At 48.7% G+C, this 22,742-nt stretch overlaps 1 protein-coding gene across 2 annotated transcripts in view; it reads left to right on the top strand.

The window, feature by feature from the left end:
* TEAD4 (TEA domain transcription factor 4) overlaps nucleotides 1-22,742 on the top strand; it is a 64,571-nt gene that overhangs the window by 11,136 nt on the left and 30,693 nt on the right. The window contains exon 1 of one of the 2 annotated variants that reach the window (XM_041736875.1): nucleotides 14,146-14,276. The exons of the other annotated variant lie outside the window; for it this stretch is intronic. Coding sequence (XP_041592809.1) covers nucleotides 14,270-14,276 — 7 coding nt within the window. The 5' untranslated portion in view covers nucleotides 14,146-14,269. Of the gene's footprint in view, nucleotides 1-14,145; nucleotides 14,277-22,742 lie in introns of those variants that run through there. 2 annotated transcript variants of the gene reach the window in all.

Raw genomic sequence — 22,742 nt, forward strand, 5'->3', positions numbered from 1 at the left:
CTGTTGAGCAGCATATCAGGCTCATGGGCTCACGTCAGGAAGTTGGTTCTGTCAGTGCCCAGGGGAAATCACGATTTGATGGGACTCAGGAGGAGGTATGTTAGGCAAAGACTCCCGAGTTCTGGGATCTACTTTGAGATCTGAATTTTCATAGGACAGACCCACTTAAAGTGAAGTCAACTAGTTTGGTTCATTACTTCTGCCTCTCTAGAACTTTCGTGACCTTTGCTTTATTTTAGAATCCTGAAGGAAGTCCCATTCAAATATGAATGTCATGTCTACTATTACACTATAATACAGAATAGTTTCACTGCCCTAAGATGCCCTGTGCTCCACACATCCCCCCATTGATCCTTATCCAGAATGTTCTGTGATTGTGATCATATAGTGTGTGTGTAGCCTTCTCAGATTGGCTTTGGATTGACTTGCACTTAGCAATATATGCCCTTAGGATTCCTTTTAGTGACTTGGTAGCTCATTTCTTCTTATCTCTGAATGATATTCTACTCTCCCCACCTTCTCTTTGTGTGAGTGGGGACACTGAGGTCCAGATAGGGGAAGTGAATCTGTGGTGAGGCTGAGCCTGGAGCCAGGTTTGCCTTCCTTTGAGGGCCTGTTTGGAGGGGCTTCTATGCAGGTCTTGTACTCAGGCCTCAAGCCCTATCACCACTTCATCAGCCCCTTTAATGGCTCTGGGGCCAGCCCTAGGGAGTGGAGGCCAAGGGCCACCCATTTGCTATGACCCACTTCCTGGATGTGTGAGGGCCAGGCCCCTTCCAAGGATGTGGGTATCTGGGGCAGAGTCCCAGGTCCAGCTCCTGCTGTCCCCTGGGGTTGGGGGTTCTGGGGAATGGGCGGAGGACTTGAGGCTGTATCCACTTATCTCCCTCTTCATGTCTGAGTTATCCACTGCCCCTCCCTGTTGAGGCTTGTCCCACCAGCTGCCCCCTCTCTGCCCTTACCTCCTGTGCCCCTCATTCCTCTTGCCCCTCTCCACTCCAGTGCGTCCCAGAGGGAATGGCTCCTACCTCCCTTGCCCCCTGCTGTCATTCTGCCAAGAATCACGAATGCTTGAGAGCCCTCCTGAGAGCCAGCTTCTGTGTCTGCACATGGGACACATGATTACACTCAGTCCTCACTGCAGCCCCAGGAGGAGATAACATTATTGCCTCTGGAATGTATTTGGGGGGGACCGGCTCAGAGAGGTCAATAGCTTGCTCAAGGATAATGGCCATTTGGAGGCCCAGCCAGGATCTGAGCCAGGCCTCTGCCTCTGGAGCCCAGATGGGCACCTCTGCCCCATAACACCCCTCTTCTGGCCTGGCAGGTCAGCTCTCTGTGACTCATTCCTTCTGACACACTGGTGGGAGGGCGGGGTCCTGCTTTGCCTTTTCTCTCTTCCCTCCCCCTGTCCTGTCAATGAACAAGGTGTGATAAGTGTCTTCACACTGTGAGGTTGGTGAGGGTGGTGGTGGTGGGGGGTGCAGGCCTACTGTACTGTGTTCCTGATTCTTTACCTATTTTGTCTCTGCCTTTCATCTCTGTCAGGCCAGGCTTCTTCTCTCTTTTTGAGAGATCAGGAAACAGAAGCTTTGGGGGGTTCCTGATAGAACAAGTTCCTGATTGGCCTCATAGCTGGTTGAGAGGTGGATTTTCCTTCAGATCATGTGACTGAAGCTTCTTCAGTGGATCGGGCTCGTGCCATACTTTCCCCAGAGCCTTGTGTGTGTGTGTGTTAATGGAGGACAAGGCACTGCTAGGGAGGCTGCTCTGGGGGGGGTGGCATTGGGATACCTAGGTTTTGCGTGGTTTTATTATTTGCATAATAAAAATATTATTTGTTATATATATGTATTACTTCAGGCTTCCCACAAACTCTGGCCAGCCTCCTAAACTTACACTGGGGCCAGTTTTGCTGAGGACATGGCTCAGCTCAGTGCATGGAGGTCCATTTGTCTACCCACTTGTTTTCTCATCCTTCGCTTCCTCTCCCTCCTTTCACCCCTAGGGACTCGCCTCCTGTGACCCAAACACTGCTATCTTTTTTCATTTTCAGCTATAAACAGGCCACTTTCCAGTGTCTCCTAATTCCCATTTCTGACCACATCTTTTCCCCTTCTGTCTCCTGGTACGCTTAAAAAATTTTGTGAAGTAAGTAGACGAATAAAATATTTGTCATTTTGTGACTGGCTTATTTCACTTAATATGTTTTTCCAGTTCATCCACAGTGCAACATGTGCCAGAACGTCATTCCTTTTTCGGCTGAGTAATATTCCATTGTGTGGGTTTGCCACATTTTGTGTGCCTGTTTGCCAGGCTGGTACCTCTTTGGCACGGACATTTGAGCTCTTTCCACCTTTTGACATTTCTGTCTCTGTTAGCTGTTGCATTCCCAGGGCGTTGGGCTCAGGGTCTTTTAAAATCCTGCCCCCTCCTCCCAGGATATTCATCTGTAATTGTTTAATGTGTTACCCTCCCTGGGTGCGCTTGATTCTTAGGATGTGTGGTAGTTAGGTTCTGTAAAGTCACCGAGCACGCTGGACTAACAGATGCTGCACCACTGCTTCTAGGGGATTGGGATTAGGTCCCTAAGAGTATCTAGTGTGATGTTCTAAATTGATTAATTCAGAACCCTTGTTTTATATGTGTTTCTGTTCAAAGACCCCTTGTTTCTTTAATACATGTCACTGATTTATTACCATTGAACTCACAGCCAGCAGCATTGTAGGTCACACCTGAATGAAGCTTATCACACTCACGTATCTTCTCTGTAGGGCACACTGCAGCCTTGCACTTAGGAACACCAGGCAGCACTGTACTTGGGAGCCATTTTCAATTGCAAAATCAAGAACAAAAAGCACAGGGGCACCTGGGTGGCTCAGTGGTTGAGCTTCTGCCTTTGGCTCAGGGTGTGATCCCAAAGTCCTGGGATCAAGTCCCGCATCAGGCTCCCTGCATGGAGCCTGCTTCTCCCTCCGCTTGTGTCTCTGCCTCTCTTTCTGTGTCTCTCATGAATAAATAAATAAAATCTTAAGAAACAAAAAAAGCACAAAAATGTGAAAAAGATGACACTGAATAGACCATGAAAAGAACACTGTTTATAGTGTGAGAGCTGGAACCAGAAGGCAGACTGCAGCTTTCTGCCTCAGGTGGGAGCGTGTGTGATGGCAGTTCACAGTTTTGGTGGCGCAAAGCATGTGCGTGTCTGCAGATAACCACAGAGGCCCTGCCAGTACTGATCTGGGGCTTCCAAATTTTAGTGGGTAGGCAAATTTGCAAATACAGAATCTGTGAGTATTCTGTGAATACTAGGGACCGACTTGTACTTGCCTCTTCACAGGGAACTCTGGACCTCCAACCCCATAGGCTGAAGGATGATGAGGATGGGACTCTGTCATTTTGTGACCTTGTGCCCAATGCCTGGCATGGAGTAGGTGCTCCATATGCAGTTTTTGAATGAATGAATGAATTAATTAATTAATGAAGACTCATTAAGGCTAAAACCCTAATGGTGAAGTTTCAGGCATGAAAATAGGAGGGAGGAATCTTTCTGGCCAGGGAACCTGCTTCTTTGCACATGTGAGTCACCTGCTGCCCTCCTTCCTAGGAAACAACTCTCCCTGCACTTCGAGGGGCATCCCGATGAAGGCCATGGTGGTTGCTATTGTGGAGCAAAAAAGCACAGGGTTGAAGCTTGGTTTTGGTCCCAGTTTTAACTAGCTTTGGGGCCCTTTGGCAAGTCCTCTGGCCTCTTAGGGCCTCCATCCCTTCACCTGTAGAGTAGAGGGCAGCGTTCCCCTCTGGGGTTTTCACACATACCTTGACATGCCCACCTTTCCCAGCTGGGACCTTCACTGGAGGCTGTGGGGTCTCTGTGCCTCTAGCTCCCCTTTGCTGGTCGTTCCCAGGGCTGCTCCCTTTCCCTCCTGGTCTTCACACTGAACTTCAGTACCGCATGCTGTAGCATCAGACTACTTCCCTGCCCTGTGGTCCACGGAACAGTCAGCAGAGGGGTCCAGGTAGTGTGCCTTGTACCTGATTTCACCGAAGCCACTCACACCCTGCAGCACTTAGCCTCCCGTCCCCCATCCAAAGGCCAAACCCCCTGAGGGCCCAAATCCCCTTCTCTGGTGTTTGGTCCAAGAATAGGTACTCAGATGGTTTTTCAAAAGTATTTTTTTTCTTTTTTTAAATTTCAGCTTTATTGAAGTAAATTAAATGAAATTAAAAGTAAAATTGTAAGCTCAGGTCTGCATTGTGATAATTTGATATACCTATGCCGTTGTGAAAGGATCCCCCCATCTAGTTAACTAACACATCGGTTGCCTCACATCTTTTTGGTGAGAACACTTAAGTTCTACTCTCAGCAACTTTCAATTCTACAATAATACAGTATTACCCGCTATGGTCACCATGTTGTATGTTAGGTCCCCAGCCTTCTTCATCTCCTGGTTGAACGACCACCCTCCTCTCCCCCCGCCCCACTTCTCCCACCCTCAGCAGATGTTTGTTAATGGACTGGTGTCAGGGAAGAGGCCCACCCTAAGCAGTAAACTTGGGTTCGGGGCTTGCTGAGGAGACCAAGGGGGCTGAAGGGAAGAGTGGGAATGAGTCTGGAGTCTGCTGTCCTGATTGCCCCTCCCATTCTTGTTAAGTATTGAGGTCAGGGCAGTGAAGGCTTAGAGACATACATACCCCCACCCCGCCCAGATCAGGAGTTTGCCCAGAGGTCTGTATCTCATACTTGTGTTTCAGTGTGGTTCAGTTCCTGTTGGTGCTTGTATGGTTGAGCCCAGGCTCCAGAGTCTAGTCCAGGGGCAATGGCCAAGGTAATGGTGGGAGGGGCCGTTTTTGTTTTTGCTGTGAAGTGTATTGATATGGGAGAGCCATATTCCATCCAGTGGAGAGGGTGTCTAACCACAGCTGTTTTGGATTGGGCAGAGCACCTGGTTCAGAGACATAATCCCATTGACCTTGGTAACCGAGCCTTCCAGATAAGTTCACCAGCCTGAATAAGGACTCATGTGTAGGACTGAAGCAGGAGGGGATCTGTTCCCACCCTGGATTACTTTAGTTACTCTCCCTGCCTCCTCTGTCTTTATACCTCTGAGACTCATGGTGGAAGATTAGAATGGGTCTCCAGGAAGGAAATCCCGTTTTTCTCCTTCTCCCAGCTTCTCAGGTAAGGAGTCATTGGGATGAAGGTGGTTGTTCTTTCCAAGGGCCCCAGGGGAGAAGCATCAGGTGCTGAGGCATCACAGGTCATGAGGAGCCTGATAGAGTTGAAACCTTTAGCCTGGATCCCAGAGCTCTTGGAATCTGATCCGGGAGGGGTGGGCAGAGAGAACCATTTCTACCCCATAACCAAGTAGGTGTCTCAGGCCCTCTCTGAATTGTCTCTCCCTAATGTTGAATGACACCAGGAGAATCTTGGAAACTTTCTGAGCTTTAGTCTCTATCCCTTCCGATTTGGGGTCAGGAGCACAGGGCAGAGGTTATAACATGAGTTGACCTTCAACAAGTTAAGAGGTAATGTGATAACAGGAAATGAGTGGGAGATTTGTTCTCACCTGAGGAAAGGGAATTGGGGGGATCACTGATGCTACGTAATGTAGGATAACATCTATCCCGATTCCCTGTATGGAGCCAGGAGACTTGGGGAGGGTGCTAATATATAAGAAAGAATCATGTGCTCAGGTAGCTCACAGTCCAGTGGGGGAAGCAGGTGAACAGAGACCGGGCACTGTCCTGTGTTGAGTTGTATCTTGGAAATCCAGCCAGAGGGAGAAGAGTGCAGCCTCGTGATCACGGATGGCCGTGGAAGGGTCCAGGAGGGGTGGGCTTTGGGAGCAAGAGGTGGAAATCTTGAGGATACAGCTCTGGACCGGGTAGGGGACAGGACTAGAGGGGATGAGATCTGGTCCTGCCGCTTTCTCAGGGCAAGTCATTTGTCCTCCCCAAGCTTTGTTTTTTTCATTTATAACCTGGGGATCATGATTCCCTTTCTGTCCTGAACATGTTTTTGAGGAGTTTATCATAAAGATCTTAATTGAAGTTCTACTTCTTCTGAACATTCCTGAATAACTGGCATCTGAGGACCTGAGGGTGGAGCTGAATGTTGTATGAGCCTGGAGTTTGCCTTGGGTGGGCCATCTGGTGGGCTTTTGGGTGGGGCTGGGGACAGAACCAGAAGCCTTCTAGCCAGGCTCTGGAAGCCCAGCCAGGATTATTTTTATTCCTTTGTTCATGGCACATGGCCCAGGCGTAACTCTGCCATCTGTCTTCACCTCCCGCTCTCGTCCTGGCAGGTCCATGGGGGTCAGTGTGGAGGCTGAGGGGAAGGAGGAGGAGTGGGGATCCTTCTCTGGGCTGGTGTTGGCTGAGCCTCCATTCTACTAGCTGCAGGGCCTAGGCTGTGTGGGAGGTTTGCCAGGTGAGGGGAGGCAGCTGCCAGGCCTGGGGCCATGGGTGGTGAGGCTGGGAGAGGCCAGCCAGTGAGGGCTATGGCCTGGGGGCAGCAGGGCCACACAGGCCCAGGAGCAACTCCATTTCAGTAACAAATCCTGTGGCCTGGAGCCTTGGGTGACCCCCTGCCCTCCCTTTCCTGGGTCAGACCCAATCCTGGGAACATGAAGTACAGGACCTCAGAGACCTCACTCATGAGGCAGTGTCTGACATGAATCTCTGCTTCCCCCTGGGTCTGGTGTTTGGTGGTTGTCTTGGGCCCAACTTCTACAGGGACTGAAGCTGCTTACTTCAACTGGCTGGTCTAGTTCAGCTCCGATGAAGGAAGGGCCCAGAGACTCTGGTTCTCAGAAGGGTTTGTGTAGTCTCAGGGAAGTTGGGCCTCACTCCTTTCTGGCCTCCATAGCACCTCTGCCTCTCTTGGGTATTCATCTGTGTTTAGTGCCGGGTCTCAAAAGAGAATCTAGGCTAAAGCCAGGACATGGAAAACCTTAATATTATTTTAGTTAACATTGATCAATGTTAGGCATTAAGGCTTAAGGTATATGTGTCTATTAGGTCCACTTAGGACTTTAGACCTTCCACATGAGGCAATATTTGTAATTTAGATAATGATGGTGACAATTAATATAGCTCTTACTGAGCATTGACTCTGTGTCAGGCCCTGTACTAGTTAACATCTGATCTTGTCGACTGGCATATGGGATATCTGTCCATGGCAGATCAGTTCTCCTTCTTTGAACAAAGCTACAGGTGAAAGTCTGGGTGGTTCATCTAAAGGCTACTTAGGAAAGCTCCTAGAGGAAGTGGAGGGTCTGGGCAGGGAGTGTGAGCCACAGACACTGTAGGACGTAAAGGACTTTAGATCCCAGTCTGAGAAATGGGTGAATTTGACCATGGTCCCAGTTGCTTGTAACACTGGAACCAGAGGCGGTCTCTTGACTCCCAGACATTACACTTTCATTTTGCAAACCTCCAAAATAAATTCCAAAGGGATTAACATACAACTCCAGCTCTCCCTCTGGTGTGCCAAAGTCCAGACATTTACTGATATCTTTTTTGATTTCCTGACACTAAACACAGCACAGTTCATTCTCCCCACAGAGAACTCATTATTTCACAAAGGCCACTTTGCAGATATCCATCCACTCCTTTGTTCATTCTTTTGTTCCCCCTCATTGTGCAGTGTGCTAAGGACTTAAGTAGAGAAAGACAACAATCCCTGTCCTCATGGAGTCTGAGGTACTTTGAAGGAGGCAGTCCTTCCTGGGAGCTCGGGGGTCAGATATAGATAGTGTGGGGATCTGTTGGAGGACAGAGGGGAGTTCCTAGTCCAGACTTGAGGTTTGGGTCATCCTGCCAGAGGAAGTGACGTTTTGGCTGGGCTTTAAAGATGAGTTAGGTGAAAGAGGGATGGGATGGAAGGCTGCAGGCAGCACTTCTAGGTGTGGATAATGAGCTTGGCATGTTGGGGGTATCATTTGGGGGTTGGGGCTGGGGGTACAAAGAAAGTATAAATGATAGTGCAGATGCATGAAAGGCATGGCCAGAGAGCAGGAATCAGCTGATGAAGGGCCTTATAGGGAGAGCCCGGGTGGCGTGGGTTTAGCACTGCCTTCAGCCCAGGGTGTGATCCTGGAGGTCCGGGATCAAGTCCCGCGTTGGGCTCCCTTCATGGAGCCTGCTTCTCCCTGTGCCTGTGTCTCTGCCCTCCCCCCCCCCCCCCTCTCTCGCTGTCTCTCATGAATAAATAAATAAAATCTTAAAAAAAAAAAAAAAGGACCTTATAAAGTCCTACTGTGGTGTGTGTCATTTTATCTAAGATCATGGAAAAGCCATTGAAAGATTTTAAGTAGAGGAATCACACAATCACATTTGTATTGTATAAAATACTGTGGCTGCCATGAAAGATCATGTAGTCTACATGGGGTTGGCACAGTCACCCAGGTGAGGACTAGCAGATTAGCTTGGATTAGGGAGAGCTCTGAGATAGAGAAGTGGTTTCAGGAAGACTTTGAGGAGATAGGATGCAGTTAATTATTTATGGGAGATAAGAGGGAAAAGTCAGAATACCTCTTAGGTTTCTGGCCTCTGGGTAGATGGTGGTGTCATTTCCTGAGAGACCTGAGGGGGAGGAGGAGCAGGACTCCATGGCAAGCTGAAAATTTGATTTTGGAGGTGTTGAATTTGAAGAGTTTTGGAGAAGTCTGATTGGGCCTGCCTGGTAAGCAGTGCCGGATATAGCTAAACTCAAGAAGGACATACAGATTTGCGAATCAAAAATACACAATGGGAGTATAAGCCATGGGTGGGGATCCCCCAGGGGTTAGGAATGGGTGTTTAAAAGGAGAGGTCAGGGCAGAGCCTTGAAGAAAACACTTAGGGAATGGGTCTGGTGAAATAGGGGGCCAAAGAGAAGAAAGAAGAGTGAAGAGAATGAGTTAAGACAACTTGAGAATGGTCTTTGTTTTTCCCTGTGTTCTGAGATTCAGCTTGTTAAGTTCTGTGGAAGATCTTATGGGATTATTAGTCATAATTTCATTGAACTTATGATTTTTTTAAATAGAGATTCAACATCTTTATGATATTTTCCCATCCATGAACACCGTTTCCTCTCCATTTATTTAATGTTCTCTGTCTTTGAAAACAGTTACAATTTTCTTTGTAAAGGCCTCATCTCTTGTTAGATTGATCAATAGGGAATTATGATTTCAGTTTCTAAATGGAATACTTTTTTTAACGGAATGCTTTTAAAAATTATATTGTCTAATACCTTATTTCTGATCTATGAGAATGTAATTGTAATTTGTCAAATCCTTTCATTCAGTCTTCTACCATAATTCCTTACAATGACAGTTTACTTCTTCTAATCTTCACATCTCTTTTCCTATCCTCCTGTGTTGGCTACGACTTCTATTACAGCGTGAGTATAAATGTTGAAAGTGAGCATTATTTATCTTATTTCTGACTTTAGAGGTAATTCTTCTAGTGTTTATTCAGTATGTGTTGTGCAGGTAAAAGTTCTGGTCACCAATCCCAGCGTGTACGTGTTAGAGTGGAGTTGGGGTGGGGGCTGAAGACATTCTCGCACCAACCAAGTCTCCAGCATGAGCTGGGTGTCCTACAATTCAGTTCGATTCTGACACTGTCTACCTGGAGGTAGTCATATCCCACAGGTTAAGGGCTTAGTCTCCCAAGACAGCTCCCTGACCCCAGACACCAGTGGCAAGATTTGAGGTTCCAATGACCCCTCCTTAGGTTCTATTGATTTGCTAGAGTGGCTTATAGAATTCAGAGAAACACTTTACATACTAGATTACTGGTTAATTATGAAAGTTAATATCTCAGGAATAGCCAGATGGAAGAGATGCTAAGGGCAGGGTTGGGGGAAGGGCATATAACTTCCATGACCTCTTTAAGTATGTACCATTCTCCTCATATCTCCATGTGTTCACTGGCTCAGCAGCTCTCTGGCTCCTCTCCTTTTGGGTTTTTATGGAGGCTTCATTCCATAAGCACAATTGATCAAACCACTGGCCATTGGCAGTTACTTTAACATGTAGTCCCTCTCGCTCTCCTGGACTTTTTTGGGGGGAGGAGCTGGTGGTATGGGACTGAAGATTCCAGCCCTCTAATTACATGGTTGGTTCTCCTGGTCACCAGCCCTCATTCTTAGGTGCATTCCAAAAGTCACCACATTCACATAATAAGATACCTTTATCGCTCTCATCACTTAGAAAATCTCAAGGCTTTAGCAGCTCTGTGCTAGAAACTAGGGCAAAGACCAAATACACATTTCTTATTATAAATCACAATATCACAGTGGGTTTCGGGAAGATACCATTTGTCACATTAAGGACATTTCTTTGTTTCTAGAGTTTGTTAAGGGTTTTTATTGTGGCTGGGTCTTGAATTTTATCAAAGTACCTTCTGAAATTATGGGTCAAAAACATGGTTTTCACTTGTGTGTGCATGCGTGCATGAGTGTGCATTATGTGACCAGATTTAGTCATAATCATTGTTATTGTCTTCATAAAGTAAATACTGCTTAGATTCACTTTTACTTTTACCACCACTTTGTTCACCTCTCTTCCATGTATGTAATGTCTTTTCATACGTACTTCCCTATTTTTTTTTCTTTTTTAGTGAGAGTGTTTAATAGTAAGTTCTCTCCCATCTTTTTTTTTTTTTTTTTTAAGATTAAAAAAAAAATCTATTTGAAAGAGAGAAAGCATAAGTAGGCAGAGGGAAAGGGAGAAGCAAGCTCCCTGACCTGCTGAGCAGGGAGTCTAATACGGGTTCAATTCCAGGATCCCAGGATCATGACCTGAGCCCAAGGCAGATGCTTAATCAACTGAGCCACCCAGGTGCTCCAATTCTCTCCATCTTTGTCTGAAAATGCCTCTATTTAATGTTCACTCTTGAATGATATTTTGGTTTTTGTTGTTGTTGGTGGTAGTGTTGTTGGGTTTTTAATTTTAGGTTAACAGTTATTTTTTTTCTCAACAGTTTGGAGACATTTGCTTGGGTCCTTTAGTGCCACTATTGAGAAGTCCACTATCCATATATACAGTTAATGTCATATTCCTTCCTTTGTAGGTAATTTACCTTTCTTCGCTCTGGATGTTTTAAGATCTATTCTTTGTTCTTGGTATTCTGCAGTGTCCTTACAGTATGTGTTGATTTTATTTGAATTTTTCCTCATTAGGATTCCGTATAGTTCCTTAATTGGAAGATACATGTATTTGATTATTTCTGGAAATTTTTCTTGCCATTATCTTTCAAATGTTGTTCTACTTCATTTTCTGTATTCTTTCTGGAGTGCTAATTAGAAGTATTCTGAACTGCTTTATTTTGTTCTCCTTGCTCTTTATCACTTAAAAAAAATATATTTCTGAGTAATATCTTCAGATCTATCCTCCAGGTTGTTAATTCTTTCTCTAACTGTGTCTAATGTACTATTACTCTCAGTGAAACCATTGAGTTTTAACTTTGGTGATGAAAATGTTTCTTTCTAAATGTTCTGTTTGGCTCTTTTTCCAGTCTGCTTTGTGTTTTTTTGATAGTGTCTAATTCTTTCTTATGTTACCAATTCCTTGTTTAAGTCAATAATTATTTCAAACATCATCATATAATAGTTTTTATCTGATAGTTCAGTTATCTCTAGTTCTTGGGGCTCTAATCCTATTGGATCTTGATCATGGTAGATTGTTTCCTCTCATTACTTGCAACTTTGGATTTTGAGATCCTTTTTAGAAAGGCTTTATCTTTGGGACTTCTCTGCAATGGGTTAAGACTGTCTTTTCAGATATTTTTCAGTCGCGAACCACTATTTATTGTCATGAATTGGCTGGGAATTCCTGAATAATGTAAAATTCAAATCTCAAATCCACTTAAGGTTAAGGCAGGCCTTTGCTTACAAATATTTAGGAAAGACAGTTTTTCTTCCTTTTTTTCCTAACCTAGGACTTAGGCCAAACAGATGATCTTCCTTGTCATATTTTGTCAGTATTCTGCCTTTTCTCAGAGGATTGAGGTACAAGTTCCAACCTCCCTGTACAGGTCAGGTCTAAGCTGTCATCTGAGTAGCCATTGAAACTCAATGGCCTCATTACTAAGATTAACTTACCCTCTTGCCTCCCAGGGCTATTAAATATATTTTTTTAAAGATTTTATTTATTCATGAGAGAGAGTTTTTGTTGTTGTTGTTTGTTTGTTTGTTTGTTTTGACAGAGTACAAGTGAGTACAAGCAGGGGAAACAGCAGGCAGAGGGAGAAGAAGTGGAGCAGGGAACCTGATGCAGGGTTTGATCCCAGGACCCCGGGATCGTGACCTGAGCCAAAGGGAGATGCTTAACCAACTGAGCCACTCAGGTTCCCCTTAAGGAAAACTTATTTTAATAGCCACAGAGAGGAAGCCAATATTTGGTATGCTGAAAGGGCAGAGAAGACCCAGCCGCACTGTTGATTTACTGTATGACCTTGGGCCAGTCCTTAGGCTTCTCTGGGCCTCAGCAAGCCTAGGGGTTTCAGCTGGATTGCCTCTGGGGTTCCTGATTTAAATTGTAATACTTCTCACCTCCTTCAGACTGCATGTCTGCCAGCAGCTTGGCCCGGTTCCTTGGAACTTCTACTCCCTCCGAGGTTGTACCCCCATCCCCAACTCCTCCTTTTCCTTCACTGTGGACATTGACCACACTCACCCTCATACCCACTACTTTGTGAAGAGCTGTGGGGTATGTGGGGCTTCGTGTATAGGGCAGGAAAAGACAATAAGGAATGCTCTGGGAAGGTCTTATCTCAGAGGGTCCTGGGTACAAGTAGGGGTGGGGAACTCAGGCACTTAAGACTCCCGGCCCTGTGCTTGGGCTAGTGGCAAAGGGCAGGGTTGCATTGTCAGCTTCTGGAGACACCAGCAAATCAACCCCGGCAATAGCCCCAATATGGGAGAACCTGCCACAGCTGAAATCTTCCTTTGAAAAGAGCCCAAGCTGAGGATGGGGATGGGAGAATGGTGACCTGCATTTTATTTTGCATCCTTTTATTTTTAAATATACAATTTTGGTTGTAGTAAAACACACATAAGGTTGATCATCTTAACCATTTTTGAGTATATTAGTTTGGTAGTATTAAAAGTATATTCACGTTTTTGTGCAACAGATTTCCAGAACTTCATCTTGCAGAAGTGAAACTATGTACCCATTAAACAACAACCCCTCAGTTCCCCCTCCCCACGGCTGCTAGGAACCAGCATTCTATGCTCCGTGTATGATTTTGACTACTTTAATATCTCTTATAAGTGGAATCATACAGCATTTGTCTTCCTGTGGTTGGCTTTTTTCACTCAGCATAATGTCCATGAGGTTCATCAATGCTGTAGCATATGACAGACTGTTCTTGCATTTTAAGGCTGAATAACATTCCATTTGCATATATAGCACATTTGATTTATCCCTTCATCTGTCCACAGACATTAGGTCTGCTTCCACCTCTGGGTTATTGTGAATAAAGCTGCTGTGAACATGGTGTACAAATATCTCTTCAGGACCCTGCTTTCAGTTTTTTTGGATCTATATCCAGAAGTGGAATTGCTGGATTGAATGGCAGTTTTTTTGTTTAACTCTTGAGGAACCTCCATACCTTTCTGTAATGGTTACTATTTTATGTTTCTACCAATAGTGCACAATAGTTTGCATCCTTCTGGCTCCTCGTTGACTTGAGGCCAGAATGTCTTTTGGTCCTTGGTCCATGTCTCCTACTACTCAGCCCTATCTTAGGGTTCTTAGAGCTATGCTCAGAGAATGCCTGGGCCATTGTGCTCATCCAACAGGGTGTGAAGCTGGAATCTACAGAGGGGAAATGGCCTGCTGTAGATTCCAGGCCTCCCCATCCTCCTAGACCTTTCACTTCACTCTTTAGCCTTCCCCTCCACGTTCCTGTGCTGTGAATGGCCAAGCAAGGAAGAGCAAATGATTCTAGGGCTTGGCACTCCTCGGGGTGTCCTGTCCCACGGCCACAGAGTCCTTCCTCCAGTGCTGTGGTTTCTGTCCAGACAGGTCCAACGGGCGCTCCTCCAAGCGGAGCCTTGGAGGGCAAGGCCGGCACCATTACCTCCAACGAGTGGAGCCCTCCTAACTCCCCTGAGGGGAGCAACGTCTCTGGGGGCAGCCAGGCGTTGGACAAGCCCATCGACAATGATGCGGAGGGTGTGTGGAGCCCGGACATCGAGCAGAGCTTCCAGGAGGCCCTGGCCATCTACCCGCCTTGTGGCCGGCGCAAGATCATCCTGTCAGATGAGGGCAAGATGTACGGTAAGGAGCCTGTTGGTGTGGGGTCCTGCCCTCATGGTCCGACTCTAGAAATTGGGCCTGGGCAAGGGGTGGGCTGCACAGCAGTCTTGGTGTTCTCCAAGTAATGGTGGGGGGGGGAATGACCTCTGGGGCATTTATCAAGTGGAAGCTGTTCTTCTGTCCTGGGTTCCCAAGGGGTGACGGGTGTGTGAGGAGAAGTCTTGGAGTGGGTGAGAAGCTGTGGTAGTAGGAGACTTGGGAAGAGCGAGAACACTCCTGCTCCTCCCAGACTGGGGAGCAGACTGGTGAAATTCTATAAGCTGCCCCCAGGCAAATGCTTTGTCAGCTTCTAGCTCCCCACCCCTGGCCTGTGAAGGGAGGTTAGGAAGGTGGTTCCTGGACTCATTCATTCCCTCATTCATGTGCTCACTCTGTCATGAGCCTTCTGTGGGTCAGGCCTAGCTGGGGAAGATCTGGCCCCTGCTCACAGTAGGCAGGGGCAGGGGGAGGTGAGCACATGTGTAACAGTGCTGCAAGGCAGATGCGGAGTGTCCCAGGAGACGGTCAAGCAGAGTGCTGTAGACCTTTCACTCAGGAAAGGTCCCATCCAGCTCTGAGTGATCTGGAAAGGCTTGATCTTTGGGAGTGTCTGAGGATACGGAACATACAGACATACTTTGTGGCCAGGAGTCATGTGGAAGGGACCAAGCAGTCTGCCTGGGGTTGTGCCTTTGGATGGGAAAGTAGAACAACACCAAAAACTGAATGGCTGTTGGAAGGCCCAGGTCAGGCTTCCATTCCCCATAAACCCCCAGCTTGAAACACAGGTCTTGGGAGGATTTCTGTAACGGGCAGTCCTGACAACAGAGGGCACTGCCCTGGCTCCCAGCAAGATGGCTCCAGGCCAGGTGCCCGCCTGCTCCCAGGGTTTCCATTCAAGTTCTGTCTCCTATCCAGCGTGGGTCTGCCCCAGCCCCCAAGACTGAGACTTTGTCAGCTGTGTGAGAGGCTCGTGAGGGCTGGCCATATTCGTCTCCAGGGGCTGCTATAAGAAATGACTACAAACAGGGCAGCCCGGGTGGCTCAGTGGTTTAGCACCACCTTCGGCCCAGGCGTGATCCTGGAGTCCTGGGATCAAGTCCCACGCCAGGCTCCCTGCATGGAGCTTGCTTCTCCCTCTGCCTGTGTCTCTGCCTCTCTCTGTGTGTCTCTCATGAATAAATAAATAAAATCTTTTTTTAAAAAATGACTACAAACAGATGGCTTAACCCAGCAGAAATGTATTTTCTCACAGTTCAGAAGTCTGTAGTCAGGGTGTCTATAGGGTTGGTTTCTTTGGAGAGTTCTGAGAGAGGATCTCTTCCAGCCTCTCTCATAGCTTCTGCTCGCTCACAAGCTGTGGCCCTCCTTGGCTTGTAGCTGCATCACTGCAGTCTGTGTCTGTGTTGTCACTCGGCCATCTTCCTGGTGTGTCCTCACCTCTTCTTATAAGGGTACTAGTCACTCCTAATCCAGTGTGATCTCACCTTGGTACAAGTGTAAAGATCCTGGTTCCATATAAGGCACATTCTGAGGTTCTGAGTGGACAGGAGCTCTGGGAGGACACTGTTCCAGACAGTTCAGGTAGACCGAACCCATGTCCACTTTGGTACCACCTTGGGGCACCACAAGGCTCTCACAGCCCCTAGCACTCATCCTTTACCTGTTGCCTTCCCTACAAGGCCACAGTAAATCTTTCTTTTTCTTGTGGGGTACGCAAGGTCCATGCTAGCTGGACCCTGGGTCTCATCCTCAGGTACCAGTTATAAGTGTGCATCTCTCCTCACCAGCCCCACTGCTGTGGCTTTGCTAGGTCCCCACAGAGTCTCTTATTTCTGTGGCATCTGTGCCCTCTTTCGGCCACCCTAGGCCACCCCTACTCTAACCACGTCCTGCTTTAGTGGTTGTTTCTTACTTTTGGACCCTATGGAAGCTTCATGGTGAAGACAGCTGAAGTGTGTGGAGCTCCTGTTTGGGGTGCCAGGTGCGTGATCAAATGCTTTATTAGGTTATTCCCGTGGAGCTGGAGAGGAATGGAGAACTGGTATCCTGGGCTCTCTCTGCTACTTTGGTGGAGAGCGGGATGGGTATTGATGTAGAGCTGAGGTGTGAAGGTGTGAGGGAGTGGGGAGGGCTGTCCAGGTCTCTCAGTGGGAAGCCATGACACTTTGCAAGATACATCTTTGTGCTTTAAGGAACAAGTTTTCTGGCAAACACAAGTGGCCAAGAGGTGTTCAGAAGAAGGAGAAAGCTGAGGGTGCTGTGGTTACTGGGGTTGGGGGGTGGAGATGACAATTTGGCAGAATGAGCAGACATTTATTGGAGTGCCATGGTAGACCAGACTTTGAATGCTGAGATGGCTTTGTGTGTGTGTGTGTGTGTGTGTGGTATAATATATAGTATGTAATATTTATTCTCTTTTTCTTTTCTTTTTTTTTTTTTAAGATTTTATTTATTTATGAGAGACTGAGAGAGGCAGAGACATAGGCAGAGGGAGAGGCAGGCTCCACGCAGGGAGCCTGATGTGGGACTCGATCCCGGGACTCCAGGATCACGCCCTGGGCTGAAGGCAGATGCTCAACTGCTGAGCCACCCAGGCGTCCTAAAATTTATTCTCTTAACAATTTTTAAGTGTATAGTTTGGTGGCGTAAAGTACATTCACGTTGTGCAGCTACCAGCACCATCCTTCTCTGAGGCTCCATACCCACTAAACACTAACTCTTGTTCCCTCCTCCTCCCAGCCCCTGACACCCCCTCCCCTTCTGTCTCATGGATGTGACTGCTCTAGGTTAGTTCACTTGGCATCACATCCCCAAGGTTCTTTCGTGTTTTAGCCTATAGCAGAACTTCCTTTCTCCAACTAAATAACATTTCACTGTATGGATAGCCCACCTTTTGTTTATCTGTTCACCTGTGGTGGACATTTGGGGGGTGCTTAGTTAGTTTTATTCAGTTGTTATGGGTAGATAATTTCTCTCCCCGCTTCACCTATAGAGGACTTGGGTTAAGAGACTTCCTTGTTAGTCAGCAGACCATTGTGACTGACCCAGTTGGGGAAATGCATGCCTGCAGCCCTCTGGCAGGCCTTGGATTGGAATTCTGTTTGGCCAAAGGGAGCCCTTGGGCTGCGGGGAAGGAGGATGGAAACGGTGTTTGGCCCATATTGTTTGTGGCTCTTCTCCTGTGGCAGACAGGGAGGGGTGGGGTCACACAGGGAGGAAGGGAGGGGAGGGGCAGGGGCCAGGAGCCTCTGAATTCTGCCCAGGAAGACAAGAGCTGGCAGTGGTCTCTGACGTCCTTTATCTCCTCAGTCTTTTTAAGGGAGAGGAAGGAGGAATTTTAACGTCTGGTTGCAGATGCAGGGGTAGAAGCTCAGAGAAGCCAAGAGTTTCTCCCAGAGTCTGTCGGGTAGTCAGAACCAGTTACCCCACCCCCAGCACAGTGCTCCCACATCACCCCAGGTGGCCTTTGTGCGCTTTGTGAAGCCAGCTGCCCATCTGCCCCTCTCCTCCCTGTACCCGCCTTCTGCTTGGCCCAGGCTCCAGGTGGGTCAGGCTCAGGGCAGGGGCACTGGAGGCTGCTCCTCAGTGTCTGGTGACTCACCAGCCCCCATGGCACCTGTCCTCCCAAGTACAGATCCTGCTGGGGTCCAGACACTGGCTGGTCCCCATCTCTTCTTACCAGGCGTGGGGGCTGAGCCAGGGCAGGACCGTGCAGGGAGCTGGTGAAGGGGCCCTGAGCAGGGGCTGCCGTCCAGCTGGGAGGTATATATAGCTCTGAGCTCAGCCCCATGTGTGGGATGGGACCCCGGGAGATGGAGGAACAGGGACAAGCTGCCAAACTGACTCAGACTCATCTCACTTTGGCTGCTCCCGTCTGTCTTTTCATCTTCCCTCGGGGGACCCACTCTTGCCATCCTCCAGGGCCCCGGCCCCGTCTTGGACCCTGAGAGCCCTGGCCTGTACGCATCCCGCTTCCTGCGGTCAGAGGCTGTGGGTTTGTTTTCCAGGTGGGCCAGCCCTGTGGGAATAAGCAGGCATGGGGAGGCCTCTGGCAGGCAGAAGAGCAGGCTGGTTCCAGGGTGTCTAGAGGACAAATCCAGACCTGGAGACTCCAAGGATGGGGATTAGCCCTGTTCCCGGCTCTGGCCCCCTTACAGCCTGAGTGGGACACTCAGGAAGGCCAGGCAGACATGCAGATAACATGCGGAGCTGCAGGACAGATTAGCGCCTGTTACTTCTGAGCCGAGCCTCCCACACTGTGGACAGGCTCCGGGGCCAGGGCTGCTAGCCGCGGCTGCCCTCATTTTTGCCGTGTCACTGTGTGGCCCTGGCCCTGGCACTGCCGTGCTGGTAACTCTGACCTCCTTCGGCCGGCCTGGCCTCTGGCCCCGTGGGCAGGTGGTGGGGAGAGGTGAGGGTGGAGCGACTTCTCACCCCCAGCTCTCTCCCTCCCCTCCCAGCTCTGGCTTGCCTTCTCTGTTCCCGCTTCCTGCAAGAGGGCTGCCTGGCTCTGTGTTCCCTTCGCATCCATTCCTTCCTGCCTGCCGGGCTCTGGACTCTCCAAGCTCTCGTGGTCTCTCTTCCCTCTCTCTGCCTCTCCTCTCCTCACCTTCTCTGTTGTCTCGCTGGGTGCCTGCGCCGCAGCTTCTCATTCCCATCAGCAGCCAGGCAGCTCGTGTGCAGCAGGATCCCACTGCCTGAGCCGGGCTGGGGCCTAGGGCTGTGGCCTCTGTTCTCCACGACTTCCTGGGGCAGCAGAGGGGCAGGAGAAATGCCTTGGAAAGGAAACTTGTCCCTTATGTTGTATGTAGTGTCACCCAGAGTGCTAGGTTATCTTGGAAGTTTTCTGGAAGGAAGAAGAGCATGAGCAGGGTAGAGGAAGGTTTATGCTCCGGGAAGGGGGAAAGAGTGAGCACTGGCCCAGAGGTGGGACTCTGTGTGGTAGTTTTGGTGGGCCATCTGGGCAGGTGCTGTGATGACTGTCCAGGGGTTTAAGGGACCCTGTTTTGGATGAGTCACACAGCTAAGGAGAGGCAGAGTAGGGACTAGGCCCAGGTCATTGGGATTATGGGACAGCAGTCAGCAGTGTCATCTGAGCTTCTGCCCCCTGCCTCTGCCGTGTTTCTTGGATCCTCCACTACCCTTTGCTCTGTCGTCCTGCGGTTTCTGGATCCTTCCACGTCCCTTCTCTGGCCTATAACACTGACTTCACGCTTCTAGAGGTCTGATGATATGACCCTCAGTTCAGACTTGGTCTGTGTCAGCAGCTGGTATGGCCTTGGGCTAGTGGCCTCACCCTTCTCAGCTTCTGCTCCTCATTTGTAAAACTGGGGAGCAGTGATAATAATGCCACCTTTTTGTTTGGTTTTGGTTACATTCATTTATTTGTTATTGTGGGAAGATATACATCACATAAAATTTACCACTGTAAGCATTTTTTTTTTTTAAGATTTTATTTACTTATTCATGAGAGAGAGAGAGAGGCAGAGACACAGAGGAGAAGCAGGCTCTATCCAGGAAGCCCGATATGGGACTTGATCCTGGGACTCCAGGATCATGCCCTGGGCCAAAGGCAGGCACCAAACCGCTGAGCCACCTGGGATCCCCCACTGTAAGCATTTTAAGTTACAGTTCGGCAGGATTAAATTCATTTCATTTTGTGACAGTGCCATCACTACCATCCATCTCCAGAACATTTTCATCCTCCCAAAATGAAACTCTGCAGCCATTAAACACTGACTCTTTGTCTACTCGCCTGTCCACCAGCCCCAGTAAATTCCGTTCTGTTTTTGTATGTACGATTTTCCTGTTCTTGGTACCTCATGGAAGTAGTCAGTCATACAATACGTGTCCTTTTGTCACTGGCTTATTTCACTTAGCAACAGTGTCCCCAAGGTTCACACACGTAGTGACCTGTGTCAGAACTCCATTTTTTATAGCTGAACGATACTCCTTTGCATGCATGTACCACATTTTATGTCTCCATTTACCTACTGATGGACAGTCCACCTCTCAGCTGTTGTGAATGGTGCTGCTATGAGTATGCATGTACAGGTATCTGAGTCCCTACTTTCGATTCTTTTGGGTACATACCTAGAGATGAAATTACTGGATCATATGGTAACTGTGCTTTTTTGAGGAAGCGCCAAACTGTCTTCCAGTGGCTGCCCCCTTTCATGTTCTACCAGTAATGCACAAGGATTCTGACGTCTTCACATGTTTGCCAACATTTTCTGTGTGTGTGTTTTTTTTTTTAATGGTCATCCTTGTGGTGTGGAGTGGTTATCTTGGTTCTGATTTGCATTTCCCTAATGATTAGTGATGTTGAGCCCCTTTTCATGTGCTCATTGGAAGAAGACATTACCTTTTAGTGTGACCGCAGGGATGAGAGAAAATGGAAGTGCCCAGTGAGCAGCAGTGGGATGTAGAACTGAATGGGACATGTCCTCTGCCCTCCAGGAGCTCAAATTTTAGTGAGGGAGGAAGACTGGAGCTCCAGTGATGTTAGCCAAAGACTTATAGAAAGACACAGACCCCTGTGCATGGGGAATTGCAGGCGGGAGTGGGCACACGCACTTGGGTACCAGGGCCTGCTTCTTGGGGCGGTGGCCTCGAAGATGGAGTCGGATTTCACTGGAAGCCTCAGAGCCCCTGAGGGACAAATGGTGGTACTAGCTCAATGTCAGGCCTACTCACTGCCTTCACAGGCTGCAGGCAGAAGTTTCTTGTCCAGAAATAGACTCCCCCCTCCAGCTGCAGGTGTTTATAGCTTCAGCTGATCCCTGGACAGAGAGGCCCCCAGGCCACCGGGGTTAGGGCTGGTCGTGGAGGGTGGCTGGCCTCCTCCCCTGGGTCTCAACCTGCCAGGGTGAAGTGGAGAGCTTGTTAGAAGGGCTTGCTCCCGGCTTGCTCCCATGAGAGGCCTCTGATGAGCTCAAACCCCACACATTTCTGTAGGTCTGTCTCCTCTCGTGTGGAGCGGGGCTCTGCCTTCAGGTTCTCAGCTTTTTCCACTTCTGAAAACTAATAGCATTCATTATAAGGCCTTGTTAACAATGTAACAGTAGCAGCTGACTTCGCTGACCTTCTGCTAGGTGGTAGGTGCTTTACTTCCTTTACACTGTTTAGTATATTTGCAGCTTGGAGGGAAGGCTGGTGCAGAGTGGGGAGGCTATGCAGAGAGAATGAGGTGCAGAAATGATCTGTCCCAGACGGGGTTGTGCAGATGGGATAACATGTGGTAGCATGTGGCCAATGAGAAGCCTGGGGTGGCTGGTGGGTACGTGTGACGCCACGTGTGGGATTAGGAGGAGGTGGTAGAGACCGTGTAGACCTTGTATTGGGAAGGCCCCCGCCCTCAGCCTGTGCTTAGGCCAAGGCTCCCCTTTGTCCATTGGCTGCTCTTGCCCATGGTGGGGTTGGGGTGGAGCCGTGGATGTCAGCTGGGGCTGTTGGACACATATCCTCTAACAGATGGGCCACAGTCTGGCGGGGGCGTCCTTTCCAGCCCCACCCAAGCCCACTCCCAGGGTTGGCCAAGGCCACCTGCCACACTGTAATGCCCAGCTGCCCTCCTGGCCCCGCCGAGGTCTAGGCTGGCCTCCCGCTGCCCCAGCATGCAGTCTCTGCACTGGAGGGGAGAGGAAAGGCCTGGTTTGGAGCAGCAAGTGGCAGAGCTGGGGCAAGGGTATAGATCTCTTCCCTTCCCACTAAACTGATCTAGAGTTTCTACTAGTTTCTTACCGCCCTTGCTCTTTGCTGGTCTTCACTGCAGTTTCAGGGCTCTGCTTCTGAGCACATGCTCCCTACTTCTCTCCACGTCTTCCTTCAACTTTGTGGCTTCCTGATATCCACATCGTCCATGACATTGTTGGCTTCTATCAGCTGTGGGTATCACTGGTCATGAGCGAGTGAAAATAGGTGGGCAGGCTCTTAGGTCCAAATAGTCGGTTCTTCCTCCAGGAGCTGGGTCAGGGCAAGGGGCATTTGGACATAGCTGAGGGCTTACTTCATGCCAAGACCCAGGGAATCGGGGGATTGATCCAGAGGGAAGAGCCTGGTAGTGTCTTACAGAGGCAGCTCCCAGCCCAGCCAAGGGAGGACAGCCATTGTATCATAGTTGTGAAGCCATAGAACGGTGTGTTCTCATAGCACCTGGGACAATAACAAACTGTGTGACTTTGAATAAATCATTCCCCTCTCTGGGCCACAGTTACTTCTTCATTAGGCTGCATAAGACCTCTGGGGTCAGCAGGTCTGGCCCTGGCTTCTGGGAGAGATGGCCCTCACTCCCACATTAAATAGAAGTCATATTGTGTGATCCTGAAGAAACAGGCTCTGGAACCAGATAAGATGGGTGTCGGTCTCAACCGACACACTTGGCCTGTGACCCTGAACAGCTCTCTGAGCCTCTGTGTACCTAGATTTCCCTGTGTGTAGAAGGTG

This window comes from Vulpes lagopus, chromosome 21 (genome assembly GCF_018345385.1).
Source record: "Vulpes lagopus strain Blue_001 chromosome 21, ASM1834538v1, whole genome shotgun sequence".
Lineage (NCBI taxonomy): Eukaryota > Metazoa > Chordata > Mammalia > Carnivora > Canidae > Vulpes > Vulpes lagopus.